Genomic DNA, 11,360 nt, shown 5'->3' with positions numbered 1-11,360 from the left:
TAAAAAAAAAATTAATAATTCATAGTATTTTTTATTTAGTTTATAAAGATATTTGTTGTCAAGGGCTTATTAGGGTGTCCTTGTCCCAAATAAAAGTTTGACAATCAACTTGATCAAACAATTAGAAAACTTTTACAAAATATCTATAAAAAATCATATTAAGAAGATTTTAGAAAAATATGACTCGAAAGAAAGAGACTTCTACAGAGCAAGAGAGTGATCAAATAGTAAATCAAAATGATTACTCATAATTAATTAATGATCGCAAGCATACTCCATGTCCATGTAAATTAGATATCTAATTTAAGATACTGAGGACCCAAATGTTGTTTATATCGAGAGTCTTTTGTAAGAGGTTTTAAGCACTCTAGTCCATCAATGGCAGAGCCAACTCGAATGATTTGTCCGAGTTGATTCCGGACTATGGACTATACCAACGTAATACATCAAACTATCTTCTTCGTTCCTTTAAATCTTCCTTTCAGTTGCCTGTAAATTCAAGTTTTTTTCTTCTTCGATGTTATCAGGCCCCTGGGCTATATAGCCCAGGTAACTTACAAGGTGGCGCTGCCCTTGAGTCCATGATAGGAGAACTCATAGATTTTTTTTTCATTTGAGAAATGAGATCCTGTGTTGTTAGATCAAGATGGTATACAAAAAATAATATTGGTTGATTGACGCTTTTTCTTTGAAAGATTTAAGGACTTAGTTTATGAGTGATATGGTGAGAAAAGTTAGCACCCCATAGTTAAATCAAATATTAAATTAAGTTGGCAGTCAAAGTCGAGTCGAACTCAAATTAAGTCAAAGAACTTGGGTCAAGTCATGCCGAGTTTGGATCAAGTCAACCTACGAAAGACATCAAGTCCATCTCTCATTCAAATCGCATCCAAGTTTAGTTCAAATTAGTTCTTCAACAGTTGTTGAAATACCATCCTCTCGATAAATTATAGGTGTAGTCATCCAAGTCACATCCAAGTTTAGTTCCCCAAATTAGCATTTCTAATTCAGCTTCAACAGTTGTTGAAATACTAATTACCAAGGGATGCAGTTGTTGAAGTGTTAATCATCAAAAGAAGTGACTCTCGATAAATTATAGGTGTAGTCTTTAAGAACAAAAGTCATTCTTTTACTTTCTATTTAAAGATAATTAGTTACAACATCAAGAGAAATAATTCATTTTATTTTCTATTTTTAGTATTTACTCTCTTCATTTCCTCTCAAGTCTGACTTGAATATCGGAGAAACTGACAAAATTTGTCTTGGCCCCTTGTAACTTTTTCCGTGAATGTTAGCAATATATCTATTTAAAGATTTCCGCACTCAATATTTGAAAGCCAACTCTTTGAAATCTAAATCATTTGAAGTCCAACTCCCTTAAAGCCCAATCTGAACGGAGTCAGACCAAGAAAATCAATCTCTTAAAAGCCGACTTAACTTGTATCTAGCCAATCAAAATTATTCAATCATGATTATTTGTATTGAGTCATCTCATTCTTGATCTTGAACTGAATCAATAAGGAAAGTTCACACACAAAAGAAAGAAGAATTGGTTTTTTTTTTTTGCAAGATTGGGCATATGATATACTTATAATTGATAAAACTAGTGTCTTCCATCAAGAGAGATTCATACAAGAAAAAATATTACACTTTCCACTGTCATTAAATATGAGCAAATTTAAAGAAAAATAATCTTAACTATATAACTATATATATATTATTGACAAGAACAGTGGAATAAGCAACTACCAAATTGCTTAGGATTCTGACTATTACCTAACAAGCATATCAAACCCTGCACATGAAAGGAGAACCCCAAAACTGTCTCCATTTCTTATGACCTTCTTCTACGCGCAAATGCTGAGGACATTGTCTAAGTTCTAAAACATTCATCCATGCAAGTTGTGTGTGATTAATTTTTGAACTAAACGATATGATCAAATCTAAAAACTTAAACTTGGTGAACAGAAGAGATGATCAAAGATGAAATGGGGAAGCAAGAGGCGACCTTTCTTCTGTGGCCTGAAAAAAATGCAGCCAGAACAGGAAGGCCCTTGGGATGTAAGAAGAGAAGCAGCAGTGAGGAGGAATGCATGCTCTAAATCATACTCCTCCGCTTGCAAATGTAAGTTTCACGGATCGCCATTAAAATTCTGCAATCTGTGAACTGTTCTAATGTACCATCATGTGTTTGTCTAATTTCCGGAATGAAGATTGAAGCGTGGAAGAAGAGAGAGGAGGAGAGGAGAGGACGTGAGCAGTGATCACTCCTTCCACGTAAAAAAGGGAGGAGAGTGAGAAGGGGCAGAGGAAGGAGGAGGAGGGACAGTGGTGTTCGGGTAATCCATGTCGGTTTCGGCGATGCTGGTGAGATGGGAGGAGGGGAAGAGAAGGCTGTTGACTCCGTCGATGTCGTCCCACACAGGGCTCCCCGGGCCCCAAGTGCTGAACCAGGCTTCGTCAGCATCTCCCCAAATCATGTTGCCGGGAAGAAACGCAGCCGCCGGAGCAACCACGGAAGCAGGATCGGAGTTTGCGGGGGTATCGGCAATTGGATCAGCAGCCGGAGGTGCTGGAGTGTTGGATTGCGCTTGTGGTTGCGGGGGTTGCTTGGGTGTTTCAGGAGTAGCCGGAGCAGAGGAGGAGGAGGAGGAGCAAGAAGGTGCTTCCTTGCTGCTACTACCGCAGGCAGTGGAATTGCCCTTGCCGAGGAAGAGATTGGGGAAGTTGAGCCGGGCGTTCTCGCCCCTGAGTCTGAATGCCTCGCGGTCGTACGCGAGGGCGGCGTCCTCGGCGGTGTCGAAGGTGCCGAGCCAGAGGCGGGTCCGGTTCTTCGGCATGCGGATCTCCGCCACCCATTTGCCCCAGTGCCTCTGCCGCACGCCGCGGTACAGCTTCGCCGGCGCGGGGGCAGGCGAGGAGAACATTGGCGCCGCCCGGAAGAGACCGGGGTAAATCGACGCCGCACGCTGAGCCGCCGTCTCTTGCCCCGCCAAGCGGCCCATAATCGCCAAGTGGCCGCGGGGGCTCAGGTTGAGCGCCTCACTCCAGTAGTTGAGTAGCTGCTCCTGGTGCATCTGCTGTTGCCGTCCCGCAGCAGCCGCGGTGGCGGTTCCGTCCGCCGAAATGAATGGAGAAGGCAGATGGCCGCCGATCGGGTACGGACGACCCTGCGAAAAGGAAATCATCTGCTGCTTAAGGAACTGGCCGGTACTGGAGAGGCGCAGTGCCGTCGAGCTCGGAAGGAGCTGCGCGTCCTCGTAAGCGAACGGAAAGATCGGCCTCAGCGAAGAAGCCGGCGTGGTCGGATTGGAAGAACCACCCAATCGATCGGGGCTCCTGATCTTCTTCAGCGGTCGAGGCGACGCCGGACCAGCGTTCTCAAACGCCGCCCGTGCTCCCTCCGGCGACACCGCGAGCTGCTGCGCCTTCCCCTTCTGCCTCCTCCCTCCGCCGCCCCTCTCCTCGCCTTCCATGCCCGAACCGGCCGCCCGCTCCATGGAAGAGCCGAAGCAGAGAGACTGAACGCGAGTCGTTCGACCAAATGGCTGAGAGAGCGGACGACCGGCCGGCGAGCGGCGATTGTGCTCGCGCCAATGGGGAGACGGGATTTGATCTCCAAGCCAAAGGGGCGAGAAGCGTCGTGGTTGCTTTTGGAGCGCTTGTTTGCGTGCTTGGTGACGCAGCGCGGACAGCGATTTAAGCAGCCGAACAAACGATCAGAAGGCAGATATTTTTTTTTGCCCTCCGAGGAAGAGTCGGTGGGCGGGCCCCGCCACGCAACATCTTTTTGCTTGTCATGCCTGTGGACCCGGCCGGCGCACCTGGACGTGACACGTCGACTTCGTGATTCCCTCAGGCGCTGACCACGCGCTCAATTGTGCGGGGCACTGACTTTGGCCGTGTTTACTTGGAAGGAGAGTGGAGGAGAGAAAAGGTTTCCCCCGGCCGTGTTTATTTCCCTGGAAAGGACAAGAGAGAATGATCTTCGCTTTGCTCTCAACTTCTCTCGCTTCCTTGGTAGTAAACATGACCTCTTCTCCTCTATTTGCCACGTCACTTGCCATCTTATGTCTCAATTTACATGGTTGGCGTCGTTTACTTCTTTTTATTTTTATTTTATCGATTTTTGAGGGAAAAAATGGCACTTTCAACATGACTTTGCTTAAACTCAAAGGCACTCTATAGTTTATTTAGATCGATAGCGAAATGGTTTTCGTGATTAAGGTTATCATGGCCTCTAATACACATAATCACATTTATATCCATAATGCCACAACATTATTAACTAAATGGACAATGAAATTTAGAGAAAGATGATACAATCTTACTCGTGCTATGTTTCGATCTTATGATGATCATTTTGTGATTTTAGAAGTTAAAAAAAAACATACTTTATTATCGCTCTTGCAATTAAAAAAAGATAAAAATCAAAAGGACATTTCAAATTATGAAAATCACCAATAAAAAGATGTCTCATTAAAAATTCTGTATTGTTAGTAGCTACTCCAATATGAAAAATTGATTATTTCATTTTAATTAAAAAATTATTACATACGAAACACTTTTATATTAAAATATTCTTGATCAAAATTATTTTAAATTTATCAAAATCATTTTAAAATAGTAATTACTACATAGTTATCGCAGCTACTTAGATAATTGTTACACATTTATAGTTAAATACTAAAACCTTGAATCCTAAATATTAAATCACGAATGCTATTAAATAAAATATTATTTATTAATTTGATCAAAATTATTTTTAAATAGTTATACAATTATTCTTTGTAGTTGTTATATATTGTGGCAATAATACCCTAGGGGTAGCCTTGACAGTGAACGTATGTCATTTCTGGTGTAACAATTAAGGGTTGAATATTGTGGAAACTCATGACTTGCCATTCACCTCATCATGCATGCCCCTTTTATCGACTCTAGAGGGCCGCTGATATATTGTAGCAATAACTAATCGTAACTGCTATAGTAATACTGCTGAAAGTAAAAATAATAAGCATTGATACTAAATTAATATATTTTTGAAATAAAATATCTAGGGGAGCATACCTTTTATTTTTTAAAAAATATAATTTGAAGTGTCCTTTTAATTTTTGTCCATAACAATCTAGCCATTCACCCCATCATGCATGCCCCTTTTATCGACTCTAGAAGGGCCGCTGACGCTAATATTTCTCTATGTTGATTTAAAAATAATTTTCACTATTAAATTTGAGACGTTGTCGGACCAAATGAGCTCGAGTCAAAGTTTAGAGAACAATTAGCTAAAGGGCGGAGTCACATTTTGATTTACTCGGGCTTTAGTCCAAGGAGCCGACCACAACCGATCACATTGAGAAAAGGAAGGTTAACAAAATCGCCAGTGGAAAAAAGGAAAGTAACCCAAAGAATCAACGACAGAAGAAAATAAAAATAACCAGAAGTAGAGATCAACCCGGGTAAATGAATAATTTTGACTCCGCCATTAGCATCCTCAGATTTGAAGTACAAGAAAATGAAAATGAAAATACTCATATTTAGTGGACTTTCTAAATTTTATATTTTCGAATGTAATGTATTTTAAATCAGATTAAATTAGCTTTTAACAATGAATAATATCTAATCTAATTCAATGGCGACTCGATGATGATTGAGGAAGGAAGAGCAAAAATTAAAGTCAACGTCACTACCAAAAATCCACTGTCTTTCGGCTGACCAGCCGCCCGGCACCATCATGACAATGAACAAGTCAACCGCCCGCCCACCGCCCTCCCACCTCATGCACGTCATGCCGGGAAAGCTTTCCCCATGCGACGTATTAATTAATTTAGGGATTATAAAAAGGTTAGAGAATTAATGGGGGATTAGAGGGTTATAATACTTTGTTAAACAAAGATAATTAACTTAATTACACCTTCTGTCGCATGCTCATTAATTAATGTCGTTGGGCTCGACGACAAAATCAATGATAGTGCAGGGAGAAGATAATTAGGGATGACAAATAATTAATTAGTCTTAATTAAGCTTATCATGGGCTAGAGATGCTGCCCCTAAAGCTAGGCTTCGTAGGATGATGAGATGAAAGGGTAGTTTAATGATTAATTATCGACATCAAGTCAATCGTAATGGGGAGGTTGGATTGTTTATTGCAAAATAACCAAAAATATATATTGTATACTTTTTGACATCACCGAAAATGGAAAAATGTAGGGAAATAAAATAAGGAATTTTAATTTGTTCTTCATTTTCATTTTTTATAAAAATAAACAAAGTATCCCTCATTATCATTTTTATCAAAAATAAATTAAAAAAAAATCAAAACAACACTTTATTATTCTTTTATTTTGGAAATACTCATTATTATAGCATGTAAAATTGCTCTAAATTAATCAAAATGTATAATATATGAATTACTGTTATATTAAAATATTATTTTTACTAAGTTGGTTAAAATGGATTTAATATTATTGTAGAAAATATGATAATAATTATTATAATTGTAGCACTTGCCGTCAGGCCCGGCTCTAGGCATAGGCCGGTAAGACCTGTGCCTAGGGCCCAATTTTAACTGGGGCCCACTGGTTAGGATATTTAGGGTTAAAGGAGGGTAGGATTATTGGATTTAACCCAGAAAGCCCCGATCCGCATCCGCTGTCCCTTCGCATTCTCGCCGATCTCGCCTCTTCAAAACCCCGATGGCCCGATCGCCTCTTCATCTCCCTTGTTCTTTGACGCAGGAGAAACCGCGACTTCATCTAATCATCTCCCCTGTCCTTCGACGCAGGCGAAACCGCGACTTCATCTGATCATCTCCCCTGTCCTGAGCGTTGGATCCCATTTCTCGAGAAGCAGCGCCGGCTCGCCGCCCCATTTCTCGCGAAGCAGCGCCGGCTTGCCGCCTCATTTCTCGTGAAGCACCGCCGGCTCGCCGCCCCATTTCTCGCGAAGCAGCGCCGGCTCGCCGCCCCATTTCTCGCGAAGCACCGCCGGCTCACCGCCCCATTTCTCGCGAAGCAGCGAGCGAAAGGTTGGGCGTCGGCCGTCGGATCCGGTAGCCCATTTCTCGTGAAGCAGCGCCACCCCATTTCTCGCGAAGCAGCCCCCATTTCTCGCGAAGCAGCGCTGCCCCATTTCTCGCAAAGCAGCGAGCGAAAGGTTGGGCGTCGGCCGTCGGATCCGGTAGTTTCTCTTGCATTCTCGCCGCCCCATTTCTCGCGAAGCACGAGCGAAAGGTTGGGTGTCGGATCCGGTTGTTTCTCTTGCATTCTCGCCGCCCAATTTCTCGCGAAGCAGCGAGCAAGCATTCTCGCCAGTCGCCGCCCCATTTCGCTTGCTGCTGCTGATTGGGCCCTGGTTCCTGCGTCGGATCAGGTAGTTTTTTTTTCTTTTGCTTTATTCTTTCAGTGAATATGAAAATTTAATTAATAATTTTGCATCTCAAAAAGCAAGAAAATTTAATTTTATATAATTTTTTTTTAAATTAATATTTTAATTTATTTTAAAAAAATTTTAAACCCACCATTGTCGGTTTCAAGTCCGAATTAAAAAGGGTGAGAGAAAATTTTTTAAAATAATAACAATCAATTTTATAAAAAAATTCGCCTAGGGCCCCCCGTAGGCTTGAGCCGCCCCTGCTTGCCGTTGTTAGTTATAATAATGTTAAATTAATTTAAATCAAACTAAAGCAATCTTTATCAAGTTCGAGTAATTTTGATAAGTTGATTAAAAAAATATTTTGATAAAATTTTACTCAATTTGTAGTAATTTTTTTATTAGGTTCGAATATTTTTGTTATGATTATAACTGTTATAATTTGCTCCACGTTGTTGTAGTTATTTCCATAACTACTATAAGTTATAGTAATTATGATCATAATTACTATAGTAGTGTTAAATTAATTTTGATCGAGTTAAAATGATTTTGATCATTTTATTGATCAAAACAAAAATATAAATCAATGAGTTTAATATATTGTATTAACTATATATGATCATAACTGCTATATGTTAAAATAACCATGAGCATAGTTGTTACATATCAGAATTACTATAATATCAGAATAAGAGTATTTGTGAAATAAAAAATATGATAGGATGTTGTTGTTGTTATATATATATATAATTGATATTCTGTATGCATCCGTTAAGATATGTGATTGTATGTGACATTAGATTAGGGCACCAGAAAAAATTATTGACTTTTAGAACAGTAAATAATATCATTTTATTTTTTTTATTATTTATTTAATTTTTAGCTTATGATTAAGTCATTTAAGAATTTTCTTTTAGGTTTACGGATTGGATTATAATATTAAACATAAAAAAATTTAAAATTTATTATTTATTTATTTTTTAAAATTATGATTAAATCATTTAAGATTTTCCTTTTAGAGTTTAGGAGCTGGGTTATAGTATTAAATAAAAAAAATTAAAATGAAAATAAAAAATATAAAATGATATTATTTACTATTTCAGAGATCCGAAATTCTTTTGAGCATTTTGATTCTGATATTGCACACAGTCGTGTGTTTTAAGGTGTGCAGGATATCACTTATATATATATAATATACATTTTCTCTTCATATGAGTTGGGCTGGCTCATTAATCTGACTCCACCAGGCCCATTTGGTTATGGTTGGCCCGTTAGTATGCTGTATCCGTTTACAGCCCACTTACAAATACGAGTCTTAAACAGTGGATAGGAGAGGGCTCCTCCTCCTACAGCTACGGTCTCTGCCTACACTTCCTCTGTGTGTGTGTGTTTTTCCCGTTCTCGAAGATCAGTTGCCTTACGATTGCGCCCGATCGTGCGGGTTCCTGTCCCATTCTTCCTTTTCACCGACGCTGTATGCATTCTTGAAGTGGCACCGGTCTGACGATTATTCCTGGTAAGATTTATCTCATACTCTTTCCCTTTATTTTTCATCAACTCAGTTATGCTTCCGTTTCGGCGATATTGGGACGATCTTTCTGGATTCCTTTTCTTGCTGTAAATTTTTTTTTTGTAAAATTCGATCTTAGAAATACAAGACTTCTGTAGATTTCCAATGTAGGTAATGATATAATTATTCTTCAATCTGTTGCAAGTGGAAGTTACTGATGTTTGAAATTATTGAATGATATGAGATACTGCATCATCATCAAGGCATGATTATCCAAAATATTTGGGATGAACTACGTGAAATTTATCTCCCCATTGATATTTATGTAAAACTAATTCATTATTAATATTCAAATTAATTATCTTTTATCACACTGAGTGATTTTTTCTTTAGCCTTGCTGTATCCTTCACACATTTAACTCTAATATATGCAACTCTTCTGGCTAATTTACTCTGTGTCTTTGAACATGCTTATTTCTCTCATTTTACTATCTATTGAGGCTACACCTAATTGCTCGCAAATATGACTTTATCCGATTTATCAAAAAAGTGTAACATTATATGTTAAGTAAAAATGTTTAAAACTTTGCTACAAAATTCAGAAAACATGCATGGATTTGTTAAAAGCAAAAGTTATTGTTAAATCTATTGAAATATCAAAAATTGGTGCTAAATTGAGTAAGTACCTTTTCATAGGCCAGCCTCTTAAACGCTACTGAATCACTCGATACTTATAGTGCATATCATAAAGCATCGCACCATAAAGAGCTTACCTGTCATCCTCCTGTTATAGTTGCTCCTCTGTCTGCCATGCCCTTTGCCTTTGACATATTTATCTGCTTCTCATTGTCGTTGCGGGTTTGTGATTGCCCCTGATCGAGCAGGATTTTGCCTTATTTTTCCATAGCATCATTGCTGTTTGTGTTTGTGAGGTGGCATTGGTTAAATTTTTTTCATCCTCCTGTTTTATCCACACACACATATACAAACACACACACACACAGACAATCTGTTATAAATGGTAGTTGGTTATGTTATATTTGCACAATTCTATTTGCCAGTGTCCTTTGGGTGTTAGACCTAGGTAAGCCTTTTAGTTGTATAGATATTAAGTTAGCAAATTTCAGAGAACATGGTTGGACATTCTCAATGGATTTGGGTACTAAGTTTTGATGGATGTGCAATTAAAAGATCATTCAGTGAACTCCTCACACCAAAATGACAAAAGCTATGTTGAAAAAACTTGCTGTTTGGAGATTCAGTTGTCTATAGTCAAGGGTTGATATTTGAAGGTCATGTGCCTTAAAAGCTCCATTAATCTGTTTTACCCATGTTTCATGCTGTTGAACCAGTACCTAATTTCGTTTTTATCATGCTTTGTGAAAGATTTGGGTTTCATTTTCATTATTCAGGAAAACATGGTTTCCTTCCTGATTTTGAAATTCTCTTTTATTTGAAGAGTCAATTATCTTATATGATACTTTCCTTAAAGAATTTCTTGTTCCTAGCTACTTTCACTGAAAATTGTGGTAGTTATGCATGGTATTCTTTGTACCTGAAGAATTAGTCTTGTACAAAGTGTGGGTTGGACCTACTTTCTCCAGTCCCCTTTTCTAACAAAGGTAAAACTGGACAAATACCTCTGTTGCTATCTGAATGATGATGTTCGTTTTTCATAATTCTACTTATTGCTGGTCAAGTTTTTTTTTTCATGCTCCTTATATCAGCTGCCTTCATGTTCTTAGCCTTACCTTTTTAATTCTACTTTGCCTTTTATATACTTGTCTACTATGGAAGCATCTTAAGATACCTTCAACTAGTTATGTGCTTTCCCACTGTTGGTAGAGTTAAGGATGAGTCAAACCATGCTTTCTACTTAAACAAAAGCCTACTGTATCTTTTACCACTCATATGCTGTTCAGAGTGAATACTGAAGCGCTTCCTTTGCATCCCTTCTCTAGGAGATTTATCATTGGTAAAGCTTATGAATAATCCCTTCCTTGGGCTTCCATTGTTGGTATGTTTATTTGGCTTGGAGCTATAACATTCTTTCACCAGTTTGAATTTGCTTATTTGTCTTTCAGGGAAATGCCTCGAAAAGTCAATTATGATGATGGATATGACAATTATGATGATTATGATTACGATCATGAAGTAAAAGGTGATGGCTAGGATGAAGATGGTAAGTGTCATTTATTCCAATATTTTGGATCACTTTTTCAAGCATCTGTTTTAGTTATTTTACCACAATGTTGCATTTTGCTTCCAACTACCTTCCTTATATTAATTTCATTCTCCAAATATTTCTTGTTTGGTTTACATATTACTACTTGGAACAGATGTGGCATCTCAGCTTGGTAAGGATGCCAGCAAGCATGGAATGTGGCTGTGTCCAGTTTGCTCATATGACAACGAAGAAACTTCATTTTGTTGCGACATTTGTGGAGCTATTCAAGTTTATGCTTCCAATTATGGCAAACAA

General features: G+C 38.7%; 1 protein-coding gene across 1 annotated transcript; it reads right to left on the bottom strand.

The window, feature by feature from the left end:
* Positions 1 to 1,761: 1,761 nt before the first annotated feature.
* On the bottom strand, positions 1,762 to 3,650 carry LOC141815309 (ethylene-responsive transcription factor ERF054-like). Its single transcript, XM_074703243.1, has one exon. It carries the CDS (start codon positions 3,498 to 3,500, stop codon positions 2,265 to 2,267), a length of 1,236 nt encoding a protein of 411 aa, XP_074559344.1. The 5' UTR covers positions 3,501 to 3,650; the 3' UTR covers positions 1,762 to 2,264.
* Between the last annotated feature and the right edge of the window lie 7,710 nt (positions 3,651 to 11,360).

Source organism: Curcuma longa, chromosome 21, assembly GCF_044706935.1.
Source record: "Curcuma longa cultivar G26 ecotype Majalengka, Jawa Barat chromosome 21, ITB_CL_G26_1.1, whole genome shotgun sequence".
NCBI lineage: Eukaryota > Viridiplantae > Streptophyta > Magnoliopsida > Zingiberales > Zingiberaceae > Curcuma > Curcuma longa.
The sequence above is the reverse complement of the archived record's forward strand: the minus strand, read 5'-3'. Positions and strand labels throughout refer to the sequence as shown.